Raw genomic sequence first — 27192 nt, 5'->3', positions numbered from 1 at the left:
ACACATTGAACAGGAACTATTACGGTATTCTTTCATATCATTCATTAGGCAATCTCTGATATCTTAAAGAAAATTTTTTATCCAAACATCAACTACTTACACACCCCTTTATAATAGAGGGTGTACAGTAAATATAATTCAAAAAAACCCTTGCATTAACAAGTTTCAATATCTCCTAGAAAATTCTAATCAGCAATGTCATATTAGCATTAGAAGCTGCATTAGTTTCTACATACAGTCAAATCTTGTTTTTTTATGAATTATTTTGTTTTCAGTTATTCTACTTCATGAATTGGAGACCAATTGCACTTTTGAATGTGGATTATAAATACATGTTCAAGATCATTACCAACCAGGTCAAGTACAGTATAGGTGATCTCTCTTGACAAAACCTGTGCTATACTTGGCAAAGGAATCTTTGACAGCCTTGCACTCCTGAGAGGTATCACCATTTATGTGCAAGACAGAGGTGTGGATGTCTGATTAGTCAGCTTAGTCAGGAGACTTCCAGCAAGATATCACACATGTGCAAAATGGACGTGGCTCCAATGAGGGTTTGGAGAGGGAATCAGAAATTGGTCCCAGTTGTTCTACACAGATATCCACAGTACAGTCCAAATCAATGGGTGGGAAAAATAATCTATCAGGAAGGGCAAGAGCACAAGACACTGCCAAATAGTGAAGGCACACAAGCTAAAACCTCCATGTACCAGTCTTCTCCTCAGATACATGGTCAGTTCTCTGACTGATTAGTATCTACAACCAGTTTGAGTTGACCAACTGCATAATGAGCAACACCATGCTTTTTGGCAACTGGCCTGTCTGTCTCCTTTACTGTCAGATCTGGCTATCTGAAGGTACTGAGCATATGGATCAGATTGGCTGGAATGGATTGGGAAGGTTAAACAAAAACTGGTCCCCAGAAACAACATCTCTGCCTATAACTGTGAGGAACTTGGTCATCAGCAGCGAAATGCTCTGAGTCGGTGTACTTGGCACAGGTGTGGTCTGCCCCCCTGCTCCTCTGCCTCAGTAGTCACCTGAGTTGCCTTCTAGTTTATCTGGGAGTCCAAGGTGAAACGAGTCCGATAGGTCAAGATGCACAAGTCTCCAGAGAATAGTGACAAAAGTGTACCAAACGCTGCACTCATCTTGATGACCATCTTCATGTGTGTGGACCAAAGTATGTGGGCAGCAAGTGTCACTACATGGTGAAGTTCTACCTGTTCCTAGTTTTGAGAAAGAGGCCTGGCCCCTTTGCCATCCAACATCCAAACCTGCTGGACATTGCCACACTACCTCTCCTGCTAAAACATTGTTTGCATTTACATTACATTTACATAATTTATTATTATACTGTAATTTGCCCTTTACTGGGCCTATTGTCTTGTTTATTAATTATCGTACTGTCTTGTGCACTGTTTTGTGCACTTCATGTAGTCCTGTGTAGGTCTGAAGTCTAATGTAGTTTTGTGTTGTTTCATGTAGCACCATGGTCCTGGAAGAACGTTGTTTTGATTTTACTGTGTACTGTACCAGCAGTTATGGTTGAAATGACAATAAAAAGTGACTTGACTTGACTTGATTTGTGGAAGAATTCTTCCAAGTAAACACCATTGACCACAAGTCCATCAGGCAGTGGTCAGTGTAGAACCTCCAGGAGACACTGTGGAACAAGTACACTAAGGATTCTTTAGGCTTGTTCCCTAATCAAACAGTCCAAACCATCTGGTAGAAGACCTTGTTGCCAACAAACACCAAGACCCCACTTCCTGTGCAGGAAACAAATTATTCTCCAATATATGCTACCCTCAGGATGGCTACAATGAGGAAGAAACAGTCACCCACTTCTTTGCAGATTGCAGATTTGCTAAGAGGGTGTGGAGAAGGATGCAGGCAAGGGTCCATTTGCTGGTTCATCCCCAGCAGCTGTGCAACAAAGGACTCTAACCTGTTTCAGGGATACACACTGAGCAGATAGCAAGTGCCTCTGGAAGGCTATCAATAGCAAAGGATGCCCTTTTGTCTTCTTGACACTCGCTGGTCTTCTAGCACAGTGAGACGTCTGTAAAGGAATGCTGCAGACTGGCTCGATCCAGGCTGCAGAGTATGTATTGGGGTGCACTAACACTCAGTGCAGCTAATACTAAGGCTCTGTGGGGAAAGACCCAAACAGGAAGGGGTGGAGTTGTGTATGGGAACCATTCAAATAGGGTATATCACCCTATGGAGCCACATCCACTACTAAATATATTGACAATGAATGCATAAATTACTTCTACAATATTTCTTCCTTTGTATATGTATTTTTTTATGAATAAAGTCTACTTCTGAATTTAAAAATAACCTCCACATATAATTACTTCAAAACTTGGTCTCTTGCCCACTGTCTGTGACTCTCTGCTGCCCATATCCCATCCCAGATGCAAGGTTAAAGAAACAAGCAAGTGCCAGTGCTCCTAGTATGTTGCAGCCTTCAGTATTCAACACTCAACATCTTAAAACAATCAGCTTTTTCTGTTTGCATCAGAACCAGACAGTTCTGATGGAAGGTCAAGTCAGCAATGGCCAGTTCCCCAAATGTATATAAAAATGTTCTCATACATCTGTTAACCAGAAAATTCTTAAATGAAGGGGCTTCTGCACGGGACCAAAAGAAGCTGCAGAAGGTTGTAAACCTAGTCAGCTCCATCTTGGGCACTAGCCTACAAAGTACCAAGGACATCTTCAGGGAGTGGTGTCTCAGAAAGGCAGCGTTCATTATTAAAGACCTCCAGCACACAGGGCATGCCCTTTTCTCACTGTTACCATCAGGTAGGAGGTACAGAAGCGTGAAGGCACACTCTCAGCGATTCAGGAACGGCTTCTTCCCCTCTGCCATGACGACTCCTAAATGGACATTGAAGGTGGACACTACCTCACTTTTTTTAATATACAGTATTTACTGTTTGCACATTTTTTCATAATCTATTCAATATATATAATTGATTTACTTGTTTATTTATTATGTTTATTTTATTTATTATTATTTTCTCTCAGCTAGATTATGTATTGCATTGAACTGCTGCTGCTAAATTAACAAATTTCACGTCACATGCCAGTGATAATAAACCTGATTCTGATTCTGAGCTGGAAAACTCTTTCTTGATTCCAACAAAGGCATCCCCTTTCTCTGCATCCGTCCCTGTCCATACTATTTAAACACAGCCCTTACCTCACTTTCCCAACTGTGATGAAAGCTCATAAACCAGAATGATAATTGTATATAAAAAATGTTGTCTGACTTGCTGTTTCAAGCAGTCTACTTCATTCTTTCTCTTGTTCTAACTACCTCATCTCTTTCTTTTACACATACGCTTGTGTGATAGCTTTTCATAACTTGCTGAGCATTTCCAGCATTTTCTGGATCTGGTTTTTCTTGTGTTTCTAGCATTTTCTGCTTTTATTTCAGATTTCCAGCATCTGCACATTTAAAAAAAACTTTTCACATACTAACAATAAGTAATTGAATGGAGAAAGTGCAGATGCAACTTGTGAGGATGTTGTCAAGACTGAAATACTTTAACTACAGTGATAGAGTGATAGATAGAGTGGTCATCTGTGTACCAGAACAACTCACTGGTTCTACTCATCATCTCTGTAGTCTTGCACACTTCATCTGCCAAATATTAAACCAATTCTCTTATGAAGGCCATGATGAAACCTGCCTCCACCACACCTCCAGATTCTAATCATATGTTGCATAAAAAGATTTCTCTTCATGTTGCTCCCTATTCTCTTTCCCCACTATGCACATCCAACCCTAATTAAACCCCCAAAATAATGCATCACCTCACAATTATCAGATTAACTTTCACCTGGCAAATCCCTCCCCAATTAACAGCCAATCAACATCAGCAAAACCGAAAAAAAAATGATTACGGACTACAGGAGGAAGACACCAGAATTCCACGAGCCAGTCCTCATTGGAGGAACGGAGGTGAAAAGAGTCTATAGCTTTACATCCATTGGTGTTAAAATATCAGAGGATCTGTCCTGGGACCAGCACATAAGTATCATCACAAAGAAGGCATGATAGCGCCTCTATTTTGTTAAAGTTTGCTTAGATTCAACATGTCCACCAAAAACTTTGACAAACTTCTATAGATGCATAGTGGAGAGTATCTAAATAGTTGCATTAATGGTCTGGTATGAAAACACTACAGGAACTGAAAAGGCTACAGAAAGTTGTGGATACAAGGCCCTCCCCAATATTTAGTACATTTACATCAGGGGTACCCAAAGTGGGGTCCATTGACCACTTGGTTAATGGTGGGGGTCCATGGTATAAATAAGGTTGGGAACCCCTGATTTACATTCAGTACTGCCACAACAAACTAGTCACAGATAATTAGCACAGAAACAGGCCCTTTGGCCCATCTAGTCCATGCTGAAACCATTTAAACTGCCTACTCTCATTTGCCTGCACTAGGAATATAGCCCTCCATATCCCTACTATCCATGTATATATCCAAACTTCTCTTAAACATTAAAATCAAGCTCACATGCAACACTTCTAATGGCAACTCATTCACACCCTCATGACCCTCTGAGTGAAGAAGTTTCCCCTCATGTCCCTCTTAAACTTCTCACCTTTCACCCTTAACCCATGGCCTCTGGTTATAGTCCCACCCAACCTCAATGCCATCCAGGCAATGCCATCTTCTTGCTACTACCATCAGGCAGGAGGCACAGAAGCTTTATATCCTACATCACAGATTCAGGTACAGTCATAAGACACAGGAGCAGAATTAGGCCATATGGCCCATCAAGTCTGCTTTGCCATTCATCATGGCTGATCCTTTTGTCTCATCTCCTCCTCAACCCCAATTCCTGGCTTTCTCCCCGTACACCTTTGATGTCATGTCCAATCAAGAACCTATCAATCTCTGTATTAAATACACCCAATGACCTGGCCTCCACAGCTGCATGTGGCAATGAATTCCACAAATCCACCACTCTTTGGCAAAAGAAATTTCTCCACACGTCTGTTTTGAAAGGGCGGCCCTCAATCCGGAGGCTGTGCCCTCTTGTCCTAGACTTTCTCATCCTTTCCACTTCTACTCTGTCTAGGTCTTTCAACATTCGAAAGGTTTCAATGAGATCCCTCCCCTCTTTCTTCTGAATTCCAGCGAGTACAGACCCAGAGCCATCAGACATTCCTCGTATGATAACCTTTTCATTCCTGGAATCATCTTCGTGAACTATGTTCCCTTTAAGCTGTGCATGTGCGCGCGCGCGCACACACATTTTTCAACCAGCCCACAAAGGAATTTAATGTGCACACAAAAGGTTAGTTTCCTAAAGTAATGTAGTAATTAATAATTATACTTATTGAAAATAATCTTTTAGCTAAATGTTTCTGTTAACTAGTCAGTTTTTCAAATACCACAGTGCATGTCACTAATTTACGTTACCTCACCTTTCCTGTTCTGGTTTGTATAGCTGCATCATGGTGGCAGCCATCTTTGGCGGACACTGTTCATATCGTAAAGTTTACAAAGATCTGTCCTGTAGATAGCTTACTAAGTTTTTATTGAAAAAAATATTGATTCACTATGTCGATTGCAAAAGAAGCGAAGGGCGTGAAGCGCAAAAGAACTGCAAAATTACCTGTTACAGGAGTGCTACGCATGTTATGGTTGAGTGCAGATGAGCAAGAGCGAAAACAATCAAACCCAGAGGAGATCAAAGTTCTTATCGACAGTGTGATGTTAGCTGTTAAAATGAATTACTCTTTACATTCAATTCAACACATTAATGAATATATGGAAAAGTACGTTCAACTCCTAAACAGTTGGCAAAACAAAAATTATGTGTTCGAATTTCTGGAGACTATCAACTATAGGAGACTATCAACTATATTGTTCAGAAAGACGTGTTTGCAGAAATAGCATCAGCAGATTTTCACACGTTAGCAGTTGATGAAACCACAGACATATCTGTCAACAAATGTCTCATCTGTACTTCAAATTCAGATCTAAAGATTGTACTGTTTATAAAACGTTTTTTGGCGGAATAGTTCAGCTGCAGGCGTGTGATGCTTCTTCTATTGTTTCAGCGATCAAGCAGTTTTATGAAGAGAAGAAACTTGACCTCCATAAAACGGTGATATTTACGTCTGATGGAGCGTCAGTAATGTTGGGCAGAGTTAATGCTGTTGCAGCAAGACTTAAACAGGCCATTCCACACTTAGTTCAGCAACACTGTGTAGCACACCGTGAAGAACTGGGGATTTGTGTTGCATGGAAAGAAGTCAAGTTAATCAGAGACATTGAAACGTTGATGAGAACAACCTATACAATGTTTTCTCGATCTGCAATTAAAAGATGCAAATTTAAAGAAATTGCAGAGGCCTCTGAAAATGAAGCTGTTGCTTTCAGACCACTTAATGAAGTCAGATAGTTATCTAGACACTTTGCATTGCAGGCAAGAATAAAAAATTATGAGGCACTGATCACATACTTTGAAGAAGATCAGTCAAATGACCCTGTGGCTACATACTGACACAAGAAATCGATAAGCATCACATACAAAGTAGCTTTACAGGTTTTAAGTGATGTTTTTGATGAACTGGCTGCACTATGCAAGATTCTGCAAGAGTGGCCTGACACCGATTGATTCATTTCATTCTGCGCGAGGCAAAATGAACAAGATAAGAAAGCAATCAAAAGCTATCAATTGGATGGAAGTTCTATTAGTCTAGGTAGAGTTTACAAAGAATGGGTAAATGCCAAAGACAGGAGAGAGAAAAAATAACTGTGCGACTTAAATATGTATGTTATTTTGTTGTTATTCTATGCAGTTTTATGTCAAGTATTTACATAAATTGTGCCATGTGTGCATTCAGTGTGTACATACTTTTGTCACAGGAGAAAAATTTGCACAACGTAAGATTTTTGCACACACCGACTACTAAAAATTAGAGGGAACATTGCTTGTGAGCCTCCTCTTGACCCTCTCCAATGCCAGCACATCTTTTCTAAGATGAGGGGCCCAAAACTGGTCACAATGCTCAATGTGAGGCCTCATCAGTGCCTTATAAAGCCTCAACATGACATCCTTGCTCTTGTATTCTAGACCTCTTGAAATGAATGCTAACATGGCATTTGCCTTCCTCACCACCAACTCAACCTGCAAGTTAACCTTCAGGGTGTTCTGCACAAGGACTCCCAAGTCACTCTGTATTCAGATTCCTGGATATTCTCCCCATTTAGAAAATAGTCCGCACATTTATTTCTACTACCAAAATGCACGACCATGCATGTTCCAACATTGTATTTCATTTGCCACTTCCTTGCCTATTCTCCTAATCAGTCTTAGTCCTTCTGCATCCTGCTTGTTTCCTCAACACTACCTGCCCCACCACCAATCTTTGTATCATCTGCAAACTTGGCAACAAAGCCATCTATTCCATCATCTAAATCATTTATATACAGCATAAAAAGAAGTGGTCCCAACACCGACCCCTGTGGAACACCATTAGTCACTAGCAGCCAACCAGAAAAGGATCCTTTTATTCCCACTCGCTGCTTCCTACCAATCAGCCAATGTTCTAACCATGTTAGTAACTTTCCTGTGATACTATGGGCTCTTAACTTGGTAAGCAGCCTCATGTGTGGCTTCTGCAAGTCCAAATATACAACATCCACTACATCCTCTTTATCTATCCTACTTGTAAACTCCTCAAAGTATTCCAAGAGGTTTGTCAGGCAGGCTGGGGAAATCATGCTGACTTTGTGCCATCTTGTCCACTGTCACCAAGTACTCCATCACCTCATCCTTAACAATTGACTCTAACCTCTTCCTAACCACTGATATCAGGCTAACTGGTCTATAATCTCCTTTCTTAAAGAGTGGAGTGACATTTGCAATTTTTCAGTCCTCTGGCACCATACCAGTGCCCAATGATTTTCGAAAGATCATTTCTAATGCCACCACAATCTCTAATACTACGTCTTTCAGAACCCTAGTGTGCAGTTCATCTGGTCCGAGTGACTTATGTACTGTTAGGTCTTTCAGTTTTTTGAGCATCTTTTCTCTTGTAATAGTAATTGCACCCACTTCTCTTCCTTCACACACTACAACATCAGGCATACTGCAAGTGTCTTACACAGTGAAGACTAATGCAAAATACTCATTTAGTTCACCAGCCAACTCCTTGTCCCCCATAATTATTTCTTCTGCCTCATTTTCTAGTGGTCCTCTATCCACTCTCATTTCTCTTTTATTTTTATCATACTTGAAAAAACGTTTACTATCCATTTTGATATTATTTGCTAGCTTGCTCTCAAATTTCACTTTTTCCCTCTAATGATTTTTTTGGGTTGCGCTCTGTAGGATTTTTAAAAACTTCCCAATCCTCTATTGCTTTTACAATAGCTTTGACTTCCCTTGTCAGCCATGGTTGTATTATTTTATCATTTGAGTGTTTCCTCATTTTTGGAATATGTATGTCCAGCACCTTCCTCATTTCCCCCCAGAAACGCATGCCATTGTTGCTCTGCAGACATCCCTGCCAGCAGCTCCTTCCAATTTACTTTGGCCAACTCCTCTTTCATACCACTGTAATTTCCCTTATTCCGCTGAAATACTGCTACATCTGACTTTACTTCCTCCCTATCAAATTTCAAGTTGAACTCAATCATATTGTGATCACTGGTTCCTAAGGATTCTATTACCTTAAACTCACTAATTGCCTACAACCATCAGGTTCCTGAACCAGTGTGGATAAACTTCCTTTACCACAACTTTAAATTGATCCTCTGACCTACAGATTCACTTTCAAGAGTATTTTACCATTCATGTTCTCAGTATTATTTTTATTTGCAGTTTGTCATCTTTTTCACATTGGTTGTTTTTCAGTCTTTATGTATTTTTTTTGTAAAATTCTACTATATTTCATTTTTCCTGTAAATGCCTGCAAGAACTTGGGCAATTTGGGCATTGAGGGAGAGAGGAAGAGAGCCATTCGCAGTACCACCAATGCAGCAGAGAGGGCCTCAAGGTGGCTGTGGCTCAAGAGAGGGGAGCCATGGAGTCATGTGTAGTTAGCCATCTGGACACAAGCTGGGGTCTGATCAGCCCTGGCTGGGTCACCTGGAGAAGGGCGTATGATGCTGAAGGACCCGAAACACCCGATGATTCCAGAACGTCACTGATAACGTGTCCAGAAGCATCAGTAGATGTATGCACACAATAGGATAATAAATTTACTTTGAACTTTGCTCCTAAATGTACACCTATACTGTTTCTTAACTTGTACATCCACACTATGACCCAAATGGACACAGAACCCATTAGCACTACCTCACTTTTTTAAATTAGTTTTTCACTATTTTTAATTTAACGATTTAACATACATATATATTGACTGTAATTGATTTACTTATTTTTTTATATTATCATTGTACTACCTCCACAAAGTTAACAAATTTCATGACATATACTGGGAATATTAAACCTGATTATGATTCTGAATAATGGCCTAGAACACCCACTCGAAGAAATATAGAACTCCCATCAGTAAGGTATCAATGACTGTTTTGGTTATGGACCTCTTGCTACTGCACACTCTACTTTCACGTGAGGCCCAAGGCATTGGATGCAAGTGGACAGGTCTTACACACTTTAAATTCAAAATCAGGTAAAAAGAAAAAAAAATCTCAACATCTGAGATATTGATGTCAAGGAATTCGAAGCTGCTCACCCTTTCAAATGCCAACCCTTGACCCCTATGAGGGCTTGTGGGGCTATCACAACTTCCCTTTCCTTAGATCCACAATAGATTCCTTGGTTTTGCTGACAATGAGTGCAATGTTTTAGTTGCAACACCAATCAACCATTCTATCTCACTCATGTGCGTATACTCATTGCCATCTGAGATTTTATCAACAGTGGTGTCATCTGTAAATTTAGAAATGGTGTTTGAGTTGTGCTTAGTCACACAGTCGTGAGTGTAGAAAGAGTAGAGCACAAGGCTAATAACGTATCCTGTGTTGATCACCTGGGAGGAGCAAACGTACTGACTGTAGCCTCCTGATGAGGAAGTCAGGGATCCAATTACAGCAGTAGTTAAGTTACATCATATTCAAGTCCTTGCTCAAGCACGTGTAAATTCTAGCCAGAATCAATATCTCAAAATACTTCATAATGGTCAATAGTCAATGAGGCAGCTTACCTTGATTTTCATAGACACCAGTGTGATTGCTAACCTTTTGAAGCAGAAAGATAACTCAGACTACAGCAGTGAAAGGTTGAAGATGTCTTTGAACTCTCCAGCCAGTTGGTTTGCCCAGGTTTTCAGTACCTGGCCAGATACACCTTTGAGGCCTAATTGCTTGCAAGGATTCACCATCTTGAAAAATGTTCTGACATTGACCTCCAAGACTAGGACCTCAGGGACACTAGAATATTGTAGGATTTGAACAGGTGTAGTGTCATTGTCCCTTTCAAAACATGCATAAAAGGCATTGAGCTCATAAGGGGATGAAGTATCAATGCAATATATATTGTTAGGTTTTGCGGTATAGAAGTAATGGCATTCAAACTCTGCCACGACCGTCGAGCATCCAATTGCGTCTCCAATTTCAAACAGAATTGCCTTTTTGGTCTCTCTTTTGTAGGTCATACCTGGATTTTTATAAGATTCTGGATCACTATCTGAATATCACAGTTCTAGCCCTCACAAGTCTGTGAATTTCTTAGCTCATCCAGGGCTTCTGGTTTAGGAAAACTCAGTAAGTTCTCAAAGGCACACAATCATGCAGGTCTCTTCGTGAAAGTGACAACAGCCGCGGCATATTAATTCAGATCCAAAGGTAAATCCCTGAATATGGTCCAGTCCATTGATTCAAAGAAGTCCTGTAAGCACTCCTCCACCTTGTTTGACAATACATTCAGTGTTCACCACTGGTGCTGTAGTCCTGTTTCTGCAAATGTGCCAGGAGTAGAAATACAGCCAGTGTATTTTACTGATATCAAGTGTCCCAGTAAAAATCTGAAAACAGCATTGCATGGGGAATGATGTCATACCAGGGTCTGCTCATGCACAGAAATATCTGGTCATATTTCTGGCATGAAATGCTTCACTCCAGGAAAAAAAAAATTAATTTGCGTAACTGTAAGTATTTTTATGTGGATTAATTTCTCACAATTGAATAGAATTCTGATTACATGTTTTTCATTTCTTGTTTTTGAGGAACAGTGATAGCAGTGCTGTACAAGAAGCAAGTTACTTATGTAGCTTGCTTAAAGGCCTTCCACCATCCCTAATATATAAAGATAAATCTACATTTATATTAAGGAATTTTTATATTATACTGGTTTCATGTTTAGAGAAAGCATTTGTTTTCATTAAAATATTGTGTAATTTTAGCTACAAATTATAATCTTCTAATACATCACTATTTCAGCTTCCAGTACAAATTTAAAAAAAACTTACTTGTTGAAAGGAATCTTCAAACAAGGTCTGCCTAGACACTGTGATCTTTACATGACTGGGCAATGCGTTAGACTGCAAGAACAAATTTAATTGTGTTACCTAACAGTATCTCGTAGAATAATAAAAATTGGGACTTCAGTATTTTAAGTGCAAAAATTTACATTAACTATTTTTGTCACATCTAATTATTACATATTTCTTAACTATTTAAAATGAATAAAAAGAAGCTAGTTCTGAAGAAAATAAAATGTAAATTTACCTGGCACAAATACCGGAAATGTGCTAACTTCCACCGAAAGCTACGTTCATATGCAATTTGTGGGCCCTTTGCACTGTGGAAATAAGTTACATTTTACTTGCAAGACAAAGGCAAGTAGCAATGATGAATTTTGTGACGTTCTTTGAGATATCCTGAAAAATGTTAATGTTGATCTTGAGCAATGAATTTTAAGAATACACAACATAATATGGCAATACCTCCAAGATATCTTATGCTTTTTCTACTATGACAGTTTTGATAATTTAAAATGCCATCACTGAAGCAAGTATTTATATTACACTAAATATTCTCCTTGCACCAAAACATACTGCATCATGCTAAAATTCTGAATAGTATCATCAGATTAAACACCACCTTTTAACCCATCATGTCTGCTTCAGGTTTGAGATTGGCTACCTGACTAAAGCCCACAAAGAATTGGCTATACACACTGAGCTTGGGTTAGGCTAGATGCATATTTTGATTTATCATTTGGAAATAATCCTATTTGCAATTGAGTTGCATCTACACTGTGATAAAACATATGAATTAGCACATGGTGATCCATGTTAGGGCAGTTCAGTATTTTATATATGTCAAGATGATTTGCCTAGCAAGAAAGTTACATGTGGAAAGTTGAGCTTGGAGATGAATTGCATTTATTTGGCATTTCATCCTCAAACAGATCATCATTACACTCAAGATTATTAAGAATGCGGTGACAGTCAAGTTGGATTTGGGAAAAGTTCTGAATGCATAGATTCAAGTTTGGGTTGTGTACAATTAAATCAACTTCGGATTTTGGATTAAATTTTAATTTTATACACGATCTACAAATTTCAAAATGCAAAATTGCCAACTACAAGAAAAAAAATTGAGGTAAAAGTGTTAAGTGGAAAGCGGGCACTAATTAATTATTTTGTTCTTTCATATTTTTCCCAGCAAGGACATACTGTATACTCAGAATGGTGCCAGAAAAAAGGTCAGTAACATCATGAATGATCCCACCCACCCTACTCATGGACAGGAAGAAGGCTATGTAGGACCACCACACTCAAACAGTTACTTTCTCCAAGCATGGCTGATACACACCCCCACCCATTAATCCAACCCTTGACACCCCCAATCACCACTAATTTATTATTTCCTGTCAGACACCTTATGTACAAACACTCTTGGGCCTAGTATCAATTTATGGACACATGTATATAAGCTAGCTTACATATTTATATTGCTTTTTATTATTTATTGTATCCTTTACCTTAATGTGTTTTTTTTTGGTGCTGCATTGGATGCGGAGTAACAATTACAGTGGATTCCAGTCAATTTGGATATCGGTTAATCAGGACAGCTGTTTATTTGAGATAACTCTTAACGAACAAAAACTAATCAAGAAAATAGCCAGGATTCCCTTTGTTTATTTGATCTATGCTGCTTAATTGGGACAGGAGACCATTTCTGAACAGTTTCTAACTAGCATCAGTCACATGTGCTTGTGTGATTGTTAAGATACTACACCATGCTCAGAGCAAACAATTTTTATATAGCATCAGTTCTATGTGTTTACGTTCACAAAGCAGTAATTTTTGTCACAGATAGCTGACAAGAAATAAATAATAAGGCAATTCAGTACTATTTTTCTCACTGTGGTTGCAAGCATTCAAGCGAGGAGATGTCTGAAACTGCTGAGCGAAAATGAAATGATTTCACTACTTCAACAAGTAAGGAACTACAAAGGATTTGAAGGCACTGGCAATCACCTTGAACATTACAATGAAAATAAAGATTTGGAGAATGCAATCATTGAAAGCATTGCATGAAGGAATCCATTATCTGCACTCCTTTTGTTCATTTAGTCAACTTGGCAGCATATACCGGTACTGGATGAATTCCTTTGCAGATAACTATTTGGAACTAATGCACAGATTTATAGTGCTGTAGTTGTATTGATAGTGTTCTAATTTGTTCTGTATTTCATTTAAATACATAATTTTTACTCAGTTTGTCTTTTTATACCTCTTTAACTATTTCCATGAAACTTCAGCTAATTTGGACAAACTGGGTCAAAATATACTGCTTCTCGATGTATCCCAATTAACCAGGATCTACTATATTTCATTTGTCTTTATACTTGTGTAATGGAAATGACATTTAACGATGTTGAATCTTGAATCTTTGTTCAAGAATAAAACTTACACTGACGATTTCCCTGTCCGAGGGTCTTGAAAGGTAGTTGTTCGTGTATTGTGATCAACAAAATAACGGACACCTTCCCTTGTATATCGAATTTCCCAGCCTTCTGGAAGTGGATCTTCATTTTGCAATCTGTACATTTGAAGTAGCAAAGAAAAATGGAATTAAAGTGGAAACATGCATACAAAGGTTAGTATAAAATAAAAACACGATATTAAATAAATAGCATGGCATATTGCTTTTTATGATAAATAAACATGGAAGCGACGCAGCCTAATTTGTCTTACAACCTTTAAGTTGAGCTATTTTTACAATACATTTCTCCTTTAAACATATACATGCCTCATTACATTTCACAAGTCTCTTTCTCACAAATATTCTTTTTTTCAATCAGTTCTTGCTTTCAACAATCTGAGTCAGGCTATTTTGCATAATTAAACTTCAACTCAAGAGACTGAGCAGCAAGTAATGTCTCCTATAATGCTCTAGCTCACATGCAATTTTATGTTGAAAAATTCATTTATACATTTCAAAATATTGACAGCAAAATGTATATAGGCTTTGAGATTCTTCTGTGATTACTACCAAAAATTTAATACCATTGAATTCACTTATGTATCCCCACCAATTATCCCAGGACAATCAACCACATGAACTCAGCTACCGGTAGTTATCTCATTTTTTATGATTGTTTAGTGGGATACATTAATTCACTCTAATAGCATACTTTTTAAAGTTGAGAACAGAATCCCACTCTTGAAATATTCAAATGGCATCCAAATGTCTCCAATATAGCATATAGGATTCATAAAAAATACTGAATATATTGTTTCAATTGAGCTTAAGGAATCCACAGATCTTCTTACCCCTGCGTTCTTGGATCCTCCCACTGAGTGGTCTTGGTATTATGATTCACGAAGTAAACTCTATCATTTGCATCCACCCTCCTTTCTGTTGTAGACAGAAAATAAAGACCGTCTTTCATTATTTCAGTTTCAAGACAGTAAACGATACATGTGGGTAGGCATGGGGGACAGAATATTGAATTTTGTATAGTTTGGCAATTTCTGTTACACTTATATACACACACACACACATACACAATTATTTATAGTGGTGCTAGAAAGTTTGTGAATCCTGTAGAATTTTCTCTATTTCTGCTTAAGTATGACCTAAAATGTTATCAGAACTTCATGCAATTCCGAAGACTAGATACAGAGAATCCAATTAAATAAATAACAAAACTATTATACTTGTTCATTTATTTATTGAGAAAAATGATCCAATAATACATGTATTTGTTGGAAAAAGGATGTGAACCTTTGCTTTCGGTAACTGGTGTGACCCCTTGTACAGCAAACATTTCCGGTAATTGTTGATCAGTCCTGCACATCAGCTTGGTTGAATTTTAGACGATTCCTCCTTACAAAACTGCTTCAACTCTGGGACGCTGGTGGCCTTGCGTGCATGAACTGCTTGCTTCAGGTCCTTCCACAACATTTCTCTAGGATTAAGGTCTGGACTTTGACTTGGCCATTCCAAAACATGACCTTCTATCTTTTTAAACCATTCTGTTGTTGATTTCCTCTTGTCTTTTGGATCATTGTTTTGTCGCATTACTCAACTTCTATTAAGCTTCAGGTGACAGAATGCAACCCTGACATTCTCCTGTAAAATGTCTTGATACAATTTTGAATTCATTGTTCCCTCAACAATTGCAAGCTGCCAAGGTCCTGAGGCAGCAAAGCAGCTCCAAACTATGATGCTACTTTCACCATGCTTCACAGTTGGGACGAGGTTTTGGTGTTGGTGTGCAGTACCTTTTTTCCTCTAAACATAGCAATGTACATCTTTACCAAAAAGTTCAACTTTTGTCTCATCTGTTTGCAGGACATTGTCCCAGAAGCATTGTTGAACATCCAAGTAATCTTTCACAAATGTGAGACGTGCAGCAATATTTTTTGGAGCGCAGTGGTTTCCTCTGTATCCTTCCATGAACACTATTCTTGTCCAGTGTCTTTCTTATAGGGGACACATAAACAGAGAAGTTAGCAAGTTCTACAGATTTCAGCAGGTCTTTCGCTGTTACCCTTGGGCTTTTTTTCACTTCCTTCAGCATTGCACGTTGTGCTCTTGGTGTGATCTTTGAAGGATGCCAATGCCTAGGTAGTGTGGCAAGAGTACTGAGTTTCCTCCACTTGTAGATAATTTCTTACTGTAGACTGATGAACACTCAGAAATGCTTTTGTAGCCTTTTCCAGCTTAATGCATCTCTACAATTCTTCTTCTAAGGTCCTCTGAAAGTTGTTTTGATTGAGGCATGTTGCATATAAACAGATCTTTTTTGAGAAGTAAAGGCTCTGTCAGTAACCTGACCTTGCATGTCTTTTTTTAATCGGGCAGGGCACCCCTACAACCCACAGCTTCAATCTCATCTCGTGGATTGGAATACCTGACTTGAAATAGCTTTTGTAAGTGGCATTACGTGTAATATTGGATCATTTTTTCTCAATAAATAAATGAACAAATATAATGTTTTTTGTGTTACTTATTTAATTGGGTTCCCTTTATCTAGTTCAAGGGTTTACATGAAGATCTGAACACATTTGAAGTTTTTATACATTATATATATACACATACACACACACACAAACGCATATAGAGAGAGAGAGAGAGAGAGAGGAGAGAGTGCGAGAGCAAGACAGAGAATCCTGTAGAATTTTATATATATATATATATATATATATATATAAAAAACAGAAAAAATATATTTGGAAAAATTATGACTTGATAACCAAACTTAAACCCTAAAATTCAGAGATTTCATATTGTTTAATCCTACTTCCAATACACTCAACAGCCTAATTAATTTAAATGAAGTGGATTAAGGTTTATCAGGACCAATAAATTTTGACCCATTTAAGCAGCTGCCCCACTTAGCCGAAGTTCCATGGAAATAGTAATAGTCATGGAAATAGTGGAAATACACATTATGTATTTAAATGAAATACAGAACAAATCAGAAGACTACCAATACTACTATAGTACTATAAATCTTTGTATTAGTCCTAATAGCTATCGACAGAGGAATTTATCCGATGCACGCTGCCGTATTCTTTCAATTGACTATAAATGAAAAGAATTGGCGCAGACACTTTGTACAGATAATGGACTACTTTTATTCAATGCTTTTGATAACTGCATTCTCCAAATCTTTTTGATTGTAACATTCAAGATGATTGTCAATACTTTCAAATTCTTCATAGCTCCTTACTAGTTGAAGTCATGAAATTGTTTCATTTTCACTCCCGGCCATTTCTGGAATCTCCAAACCTGAATGCTTGAAACCACAATAAGCAAAACAGTTCTGAATTGTCTTACTGCTTATTTCTCACCAACTATCAGTGACAAAAGTCACTGTTTTTTGAACACAAACACACACAAGTACCTATTTGGCAAATGTATTCTATCCAAATTAAGCAGCATAGTCTCCCTAATAAACAAAGGAAATCCAAGCAGCTTTCTCAATTCATTCTTGTTCTTTAAAAGTTGTCTCAAGTAAGTGACTACCCCAATTAACCAGAATCCATTGTCTTAAACAGATCTGTAGATGCCTGAAATATGTTTGTTGCAGATACCATAGGCCAGAAGACCTGTTCTCGTCCTATGTGAATGACAAGTCACTGAACATTGGTGGCAACATTCTTTAGATAGATAGATAGATAGATACTTTATTCATCCCCATGGGGAAATTCAACTTTTTTCCAATGTCCCATACACTTGTTGTAGCAAAACTAATTACATACAATACTTAACTCAGTAAAAAATATGATATGCATCTAAATCACTATCTCAAAAAGCATTAATAATAGCTTTTAAAAAGTTCTTAAGTCCTGGCGGTAGAATTGTAAAGCCTAATGGCATTGGGGAGTATTGACCTCTTCATCCTGTCTGAGGAGCATTGTATCGATAGTAACCTGTCGCTGAAACTGCTTCTCTGTCTCTGGATGGTGCTATGTAGAGGATGTTCAGAGTTATCCATAATTGACCGTAGCCTACTCAGCGCCCTTCGCTCAGCTACCAATGTTAAACTCTCCAGTACTTTGCCCACGACAGAGCCCGCCTTCCTTACCAGCTTATTAAGACGTGAGGCGTCCCTCTTCTTAATGCTTCCTCCCCAACACGCCACCACAAAGAAGAGGGCGCTCTCCACAACTGACCTATAGAACATCTTCAGCATCTCACTACAGACATTGAATGACGCCAACCTTCTTAGGAAGTACAGTCGACTCTGTGCCTTCCTGCACAAGGCATCTGGTTATCTTGTTAAAAGTCTAACATACTATTTAATATACACTCAGTGGCCATTTGATTAGGTACATCTATACACCTGCTCATTCAAGTTCAAGGTTAACTGTCAGGGACACCCACAAATACAGCCAAACTTTACAGCATTACTCCAAGGCCAATGTGCATTCACAGAAAGCACAAGGCACATATAGCACATATAAGATAGCAGTAAAATACAGTCACAGAGAAGAATATCTAGTCCAATTCCCTTAGTCACAGCATTCTGCAGTTGAACACAATATGGCTCATTTTCTGCCAGGAAAACAGTGTGAGGCAGCACTGACTCCAGCATGAGCGGCGCACCACGCCGCCTCCAGCATTCTGGCGGAGTGCACCGACTCTGACACTTCTGGCTCACCTGGGCGGCTGTAAACACTGTGGCTTGAAGCCTCATCCCCACTACAACTGAGACCAGCAGTTCCTCTGTCATCTGCCAACAAACCAGTCAATCAGACTTGTAGCATTCCACATCAACAATGTCCAACAGGGTCTTGCAATCACAAGAAAAGCAAACTAAGATGATCACTTGCTGTGAGACTGCACACACTTCTGCGCACCCACTCTGACAGCTCTCTGATACAGGTAGCATCACGATCCGCACCAAATGCAATTCCTTCAGTTTTTCCACCAACAAGCCACAAGCTGATAGGGTAGACCTGCAGTCCTTTCAAGTTCACAATGTGCCGCTGGATCTTACAACCATAAATATATTTAAAATACAAATATCTAATCAGCCAATCTTATGGCAGTAACTCAATGCAAAAAAGCATGCAGACATGGTCAAGAAGCTCAGTGCTATTCAAACCAAACATCAGAATGGGGAAGAAGTTTGATCTAAGTGACTTTGATCATGAAATGATTGTTGGGATTTTCACGCACTTTCTCTCGAATTTATAGAGAACAGTGCAAAAACCAAAAACATCCATTGAGCAGTGGTTCTATGGGCAAAAATGCTTTGGTAACAAGTCAGAGAAAAATGGCCAGGCTGGTTCAAGCTGACAGGAAGGCAAAACTCAAATAACTACACATTACAACAGTGGTGCACAGAGGAACACCCCTGAATGCAGAACTCATAAAACCTTGAACTGGATGGGCTACAGAAGCAGAAGATCATGAACATACACTCAGTGGCCACTTTATTAGATACAAAAGGCATCTAATAAAGTGGCCACTGAGTGTATCTCTTTCAATATATATCTGGAATCTTACTCTTTCTTTTAATGAGGTATATAGCATTCATTCTACCAAAGAAAGCGATCTGTATCACAATATCTCCAATTTATTAACAAATACACTTAATAATAGACTTGGTACATTCCATTTCCTAAAGAGTTAAGCATAATCTTTACAAAATTGATAATAAACATACCCCAGCCTGGTGGTAAAGGACCAAGTGGATCATTTTCTGCTGATAACATTGAAGCCTGTCAAATAGAATTAATTAACTTAGTCTTTAGAATGAAACAGTGTATTATAATCTATAAAATGAAGCATCAGTAACCTTCCATTCAAATACTTAGATTTCTTTCAGCCTAAAGTTGCTCTGTAACCATTTACTATGACTGATGTAAAAGATATCTATACTAGCCACCCTGCTTAGAAACTGAATAATACAATTCTTTGCATTATTGGGAATAGATGTAAATTTGATTTTTTATAGCAAGCACAAGTGTAATTATCATGAATGATACTACAGCATGCAATAAATTAGCAACAAATTCTACCACTAGATGCAGATTAAAGGAGGAAACATAAATAGGCATTAACTACCGAATAGAGGTATCGTTGGTTGAATTGCTGCATAGCTCCCTGTAACTGATTCCGTTGAGATTGCCATTGTTCAAAGTTCCTGACTGATTCCATTGTAGGACGTTGCCATGTTGTCGTCCTGGTATTATGATCTACATAGTACACTCTGCCTCGGTCATCCACACGCCTTTCCCAACTAGGAGACAAAACATTGCTTGAGTAACCTCAGACTCTCACAAACAGGTTCACACAACTGTCTACTTCAATATCACGCACCCTGGTGGTAGAGGCTGTGGTCTCTCCCATGTTGTAGTTCTTGTGTTGTGATCAACATAATATGTTCTACCATGTGGGTCCTTCCTCTGCTCCCATCTACAGAAAAAGAAATTAGATTAGAAAAAGTTTTATTCGATTAGTTATTAATATGCATAAAGTACATAGTTAGGAGATAAAAAGGGAGTGAAGTCTGTTTTGTAAACAGAATTTAGAATAAATAAATAGCCTTTTTTAAATAGAGGATTGTACAATAAAGTTAGTTAGGCTTTTTATGTTACCAAATCCTACAATAAGAGCAAATTTTATTTTAAATCTATTTTAAATTTCCTCCTTCCTATTTTGAGATCCCCTGCACTAGGATTAGCTAAACTGATGTCAGGTAGTTTACCCCAATGCTCCTGTCAGTTTATTAAAAGGACAATAAAATGAAAAACAGATGGAAGCTTTGTGTACTTCAGCTGAAATAAAATTAGAAAATACTGAAAACATAAGGCAACATACACGTTAACTGAACCAGCTGTAATGTTTCTCCTGCTCTCTTTCCACAGATACTTCCTTGCCTGCTAAATGTATTCTACATTTTTGGATATTATTTCTGATTTGTGACAGGTGCGGCATGATCCAGCTCATCACTTTTACATTTTCTGCACTTGTTTGAAGTTAAAAATAGATTTGTTATCAAAGTACATACAACATATACAACCCTGAGATTAATTTTCTTGCGGGCATATATGGTAAATCCAAGAAACACAATAGAATTAATGAAAGACTGCACCCAACATGACAAATGACCAATGTGCAAAGAAGAGAAAATTGCAAATACGAAAGAGAAAAAAAATAAATAAATAAATAAGCAATAAATATTGAGAACATGAGATGAAGAGTCCTTGAAAGTGAGTCGATACATTGTGGGAACAGTTCAGTGATGGGGCAAGTGAAGTTCAGTGAGGTTATCTAGTTCAAGGAGCTGATGGTTGAGGAGTAATTGTTCCTGAACCTGGTGCTGTGAGTCCGGAGGCTCCAGTGCCTTCTTCCTGATGACAGCAGCGAGAACAAAATGAGTGGTTGGGGTCCTTGATGATGTTTCACACTTTTATTGTGAAACATTCACAAGTAGTTTCAACCTCTACCACTTCAATTTCCTCCTTTCACTTCCTCACCCCATCTGCTCTACAAACTCTCCCAGACCATTTCACATTTAATCTCTTGGCCCCACATCTTGCTGCATTCATCATCATACACAAGGTAAATGTTGGTCACGTAACCCACACCCACAGCCAATATTCCCTTAAAATTTTATGTTCCCTTTGTATCCACCCACTGAAAAATAACTCTCTTGGCTTATTTAGAACTACACTTTTTACCCGAAAATGCTATTTATCACAATTCCATTCTCCCAGAATCCATCATCGCTGTCTCCTCCATTTACTAGAACAAAGATTCAGATACTGTTTAACTTGCTAAGTGCAACCAGCACTTTTTCTGTTTTTGAAACAGCCCATTCCCAGCTTTTCAGATCAACTGTTGATGAAACCATAATGTGCGCTTCTTATGTCCCAGCTTGCTGTTTATCTACAAATAAGCTATAACAGCTTCCAGTCATTCACTTGATCTTAAATTTCTCATCAATTGTTCGCATAAGTTCTTTCTTGATCATGTCATTTACCATGTCTTTCATCTTCTGCAGCCCTACGACCACCTAGAATATCTACACAACCCCAATTATGGTCTTTTGAATTTCCCCAAATTTAATTATTCTGCAGTTGGGAGGTCTGTTTTTGGCTTCCAAGTTCTCAGTTTCAGAATTCCATACTAAACAAGTCAATCACCCCCACTCAATTTTCTCCATCGATGTTTAAAAAAAATGTCTGCTTAACCATCTATCTTAATAACACTTCACAAACTTGTTACCAGCTTTTGTATGGAAATATTCCAATTAAATTCATTGACACATTTTACTACATTAAAGATGAAAGAAATTCACTTACTTTAATTTCATCCCTATTCTCTGGACATGCCACGTGGCCATTATTCAGTAACCATAAAATTAAGATCAAGGACACAAGCTCAAATTCACAATTTTAAACACTGATCTTTGATTTAATGTTAAAAGTACAATTGCCCTACATTTATTCATTGCCTTCAACACATTAAAGTATCCCACCAGTTTCTATTTTGGGAAGAGACAGGTACTTGGCAAAATAATTAAAGTAGTCCATGTGTAAATAACATATAGTATTGTAAAAACAGTAAAAGGTAGTCAAAATGTATCGGACTTCAAGGGAGGCATAAATTACTGTAAATATATTGTGATTATATCATTTAATTGAAAACAATTTCATAAAGCTTTAAGTTCGGCATACAACCTACAATGGGAATAGGCTGCACACTCAGAAGATTTCACTTTTAATTTTTCATAATTGTTGAGCTTATCCAATTCTATCAAGCTGTATTTCACATTCTTCATTACAGAGCTTCTAAATTTGAATTACCATTTGATGGGAAGGGCATGTAGCTGGAAACAATGAATAGTGAATATTCAGTGTTCAGATTCAAATCATATTCTGACGTGAATCATCAATTTAAAGGAGGAATGGAAAAGATAGAGGTGGAAAATCAGAGAAAATTAAAACTGAAAAGCAATGCTTAGGGGCAAAAATCATGCTGCAAAGATTACAGGCAATCTGCACCCATTGGAAAATTGGAAAAAAATGATTCCTAAAGAGAGCAAATTCATGTTATCTGCAGATACACATTTTTTTCCATAAAGCTTTGTTCATTACACACATTATTTTTAATAATATGAAGGGCATTTTTTAAAGCAGTAAATAATTGAAAAGGGTCAAATAAAATTTACATTAAAAGTTGTAACATTGAGAAGATTTTTTCCACATTGCTCCTACAATTACACTCCTAGTGCTAATAGACGAAGTTGATGCGTGTTCTTGTACATACCCAGCTGGCAGTGGTTCTATGTTAATGCTGTTTGGCTGTTGTCTTACAGGCCCTGTAGATGTGTTTGAAGTTGTGTGTCTAGGTTTTCCACTGTCTACTCCTGTATTGCTTCTGGCGGCAGTGTCTGTGGCTGTGGCTGCTGAAGGAACATCAGCAGCTGCACCAATGGACGTACTCGGTGATGAAGTCATGTTAATGCCTACAGCAGCTGTGGTTGTTTCTGTTGAGCTCGCTGCAGACATAGAAGGTAAAGTTGTACTAGTAGTAGTAGTAGTTGTAGTAGTGCAAACAATGGGGGTTGAAGTCTCTGTGGATTCTGTAATAACTCCACTGCCAGCAGTCACAGTTGCTGTTATTGTTGGTGAAGATGAGGATGATGCTGATGGAGGCGTTAGCGGTCGTGATGATGATACTGCTTCTCCATTTACTGAAAGAAAATTAGCAAAAATATTTACAAATTAAACAATGACACACGCACAATCCTGAAATAATTGTGGCATATTGAACCTTTAAGTTGTGTTAGAATCTGCTGTAGATTACCAGCACTAAAGCTGTTTCTGTTCAGCTTTTAATAAGTTTTTTTAATTAAATGGTCAAGCTTACAGTTCATTATGTCCCTTAGTATTATTTTTGAAAGGGTATTTTGCAGCCACCTAGTTCTTTCTTAACAAATATTTACTTTACAGGCTCCAAGGTACAAAACAAACACATTTTTCTGTATACTTATATAATCAGGCACTAATTTCACTTACAGCAATACTTAATAAAATCAGCAGCTTGAGACATCATTTGTGGTGGCACAGGACACTGGACTTCAATGTCTCATGTGCAGCATGCATATTTTCTGTGTGACCACATGGATGCATTCCAATTAATCAGGTTTTCTCCCACATCCCCAAAGATGTTCGGATTGAGTGCTGTAACTTAGAAACTTAGAAAAACTGCAACACAATACAGGCCCTTTGGCCCACAATGCTGTGTTGAACATGTACTTATTTTAGGGATTACCTCGGGTCTATTTTTCTAAGCTCCATGTATCTCCAGGAGTTTCTTAAATCACCCTATCACATCCGCCTCCACCACCATCGCCGGCAGCCCATTCAACGCACTCACCACCCTCTGCATAAAAAATTTACCTGACATCTCCTCTGCACCTACTTCCAAGCATCTCTCGTGATAGTCATTTCAGCCCTGGGAAAAAGCCTCTTCACATGATCAATGCCTCTCATCATCCTATACACCTCTATCAGGTCACCTCTCATCCTCTATCGCTCCAAGGAGAAAAGGCTAAATTCACTCAATCTATTCTCATAAGGCATGCTCCCCAATTCAGGTAACATCCTTGTAAATCTCCTCTGCACAATTTCCATAGTTTCCACATCCTTCATGTAGTGAGGTAACCAGAGCTGAGGACAGTACTCCAAGTGGGGTCTGACCAGGGTTCTATATAGCTGTAACATTACCTCTCGGCTCTTAAACTTAATCCCACGGTTGATGAACGCCAATGCACCATATGCTTTTTAAACCACACAGTCAACCTGCGTAGCAGCTTTGAGTGTCCTATGGACTTGGATCCTAAGAACGCTCTGATCCTTCACACTGCCAAGAGTCTTACCATTAACGCTATATTCTGCCATCATACTTGACCTACCAAAATAAACCACCTCACACTTATCAGGGTTGAACTTCATCTGTCATTTCTCAGCCTAGTTTTGCATCCTATTGGTCCCACTGTAACCTCTGACTGCCCTCCACACTATCTACAACACCCCCAACTCTTGTGTCATCAGCAAATTTACTAACCCATTCCTCCACTTCCTCATCCAGGTCAGTTATAAAAATCAAAAAGGGTAAGGGTCCCAGAACAGATCCCTGAGGCACTCCACTGGTGACCGACCTCCATGCAGAATATAACCCGTCTACAACCACTCTTTGCCTTCTGTGGGCAAGCCAGTTCTGGATCCACAAAGCAATGTCCCCTTGGATCCCATGCCTCCTTACTTTCTCAATAAGCCTTGCATGGGGTACCTTATCAAATGCCTTGATGAAATCCATATACACTACATCTACTGCTCTACCTTCATCAATGTGTTTAGTCACATCCTCAAAAAATTCAGTCAGGCTTGTAAGGCATGACCTGCCTTTGACAAAGCCATGCTGAATATTCCTAATCATATTATGCCTCCCCAAATGTTCATAAATCCTGCCTCTCTGGATCTTCTCCATCAACTTACTAACCACAGAACTAAGACTCAATGGTCTTAATTTCCTGGGCTATCTCTACAACCTTTCTTCAATAAGGGAACAACAACTGCAACCCTCCAATCCTCCACAACCTCATCTGTCCCCATTGATGATGCAAAGATCATTGCCAGATTCTCAGCATTCTCCTCTCTTGCCTCCTACAGTAGCCTAGGGTACATCTTGTCCAGTCCCGGAGACTTCTCCAACTTGATGCTTTCTGAAAGCACCAGCACATCCTCTTCCTTAATTTCTATATGCTCAAGCTTTTCAATCTGCTGTAAGTCATCCCTATAATCGCCATGATCCTTTTCCAAACTGAATACTTAAGCAAAGTATTCATTAAGTACCTCAGCTACCTCCTCTAGTCCATACATACTTTTCCATTGTCACACTTGATTGGTCCTATTCTCTCACGTCTTATCCTCTCGCACTTCACATAAGAGTAAGAGGATAACTTGCCTCTACTGCGTCCTCATCACTGAGACATTGTTGAAATGTGGATAGGATGGCAACTCATTATCTCAGGACTACATCTGCAGCATGCTGCCACCCACACCTGACCCCTTCAGTTCACTCACCGACACCACAGATCAATGGACGACACAATAGCCACAGCTCTACACACCGTCCTTACACGTCTGGAGAAGAGGGATGCTTATGTGAGAATGCTGTTCTTGGACTACAGTTCAGCATTCAACACCATAATTTCCTCCTGGCTTGAAAAGAATCTTAGAGACCTCAACCTTCACCCTGCCTTGGGTAGCTGGATCCTGGACTACCTGTCAGATCGCCAGCAGGTGGTAAGAATGGGTTCCCTCACCTCTGTCCCTCTGCCCCTCAACACAGATGCCCCTCAGGTCTGTGTACTAAGGCCCCTCCTTTACTCTCTGTATACCCATGACTGTGTCATCACCCACAGCTCCAAACTGCTAATTACATTTGCTGATGACACTGCACCGATTGGCCTAAACTTAAGTAAAGATGAGGCAGCCCACGGAGAGGAAGTCATCAACCTGACACAATGCTGTCAAGAAAACAACCTCTCACTCAACATTGCATAAAGGAGCTAGTTGTGGACTACAGGAAGAATGGAGACAGGCTGACACCTATTGACATCAATGGATCTGGGGTTGAGAGGGTGAACAGCTTTAAGTTTCTCGGCATAAATATCACTGAGGATCTCACATGGTTTGTACATACCGGCTGTGTGGTGAAAAAGGCACAACATTGCCTCTTTCACCTCAGATGGTCGAAGAAGCTTGGTATGTCCCCCCAAATTCTAAGAACTTTCTATAGGGGCACGATTGAGAGCATCCTGACTGGCTGTATCACTGCCTGGTATGGGAACTGTACTTCCCTCAATTGTAGGACTCTGCAGAGGGTGGTGCGGATAGCCCAGCGCATCTGTAGATGTGAACTTCCCACAATTCAGGACACTTACAAAGACAGGTGTGTAAAAAAGGCCCAAAGGATCATTGGAGACCCAAATCACTACAACCACAAACTGTACCAGCTGCTACCATTCGGGAAACAGTACCACAGCATAATAGCCAGAACCACAGGCTCCAGGACAGCTTCTTTCACCAGGCCATCAGAATGCTTCATTCATGCTGATGTATTTCTATGTTATACTGACTATCCTGTTGTACATAATTGTTATAAATTACTATAATTGCACATTGCA

At 38.9% G+C, this 27192-nt stretch overlaps 1 protein-coding gene across 1 annotated transcript in view; it reads right to left on the bottom strand.

Moving 5' to 3' along the window:
- LOC140727045 (NEDD4-like E3 ubiquitin-protein ligase WWP1) overlaps positions 1-27192 on the bottom strand; it is a 150385-nt gene that overhangs the window by 42223 nt on the left and 80970 nt on the right. The window contains exons 8-15 of the mRNA XM_073044242.1: positions 23265-23691; positions 20310-20405; positions 20055-20229; positions 19654-19708; positions 14801-14885; positions 13938-14066; positions 11742-11814; positions 11483-11554 (exon numbers count right to left, since the gene is read on the bottom strand). Coding sequence (XP_072900343.1) covers positions 11483-11554; positions 11742-11814; positions 13938-14066; positions 14801-14885; positions 19654-19708; positions 20055-20229; positions 20310-20405; positions 23265-23691 — 1112 coding nt within the window. The remainder of the gene's footprint in view (positions 1-11482; positions 11555-11741; positions 11815-13937; positions 14067-14800; positions 14886-19653; positions 19709-20054; positions 20230-20309; positions 20406-23264; positions 23692-27192) is intronic.

The sequence above is a fragment of the Hemitrygon akajei genome, chromosome 1 (assembly GCF_048418815.1).
Source record: "Hemitrygon akajei chromosome 1, sHemAka1.3, whole genome shotgun sequence".
NCBI lineage: Eukaryota > Metazoa > Chordata > Chondrichthyes > Myliobatiformes > Dasyatidae > Hemitrygon > Hemitrygon akajei.
This window is presented reverse-complemented; position numbering and strand designations above follow the sequence as displayed.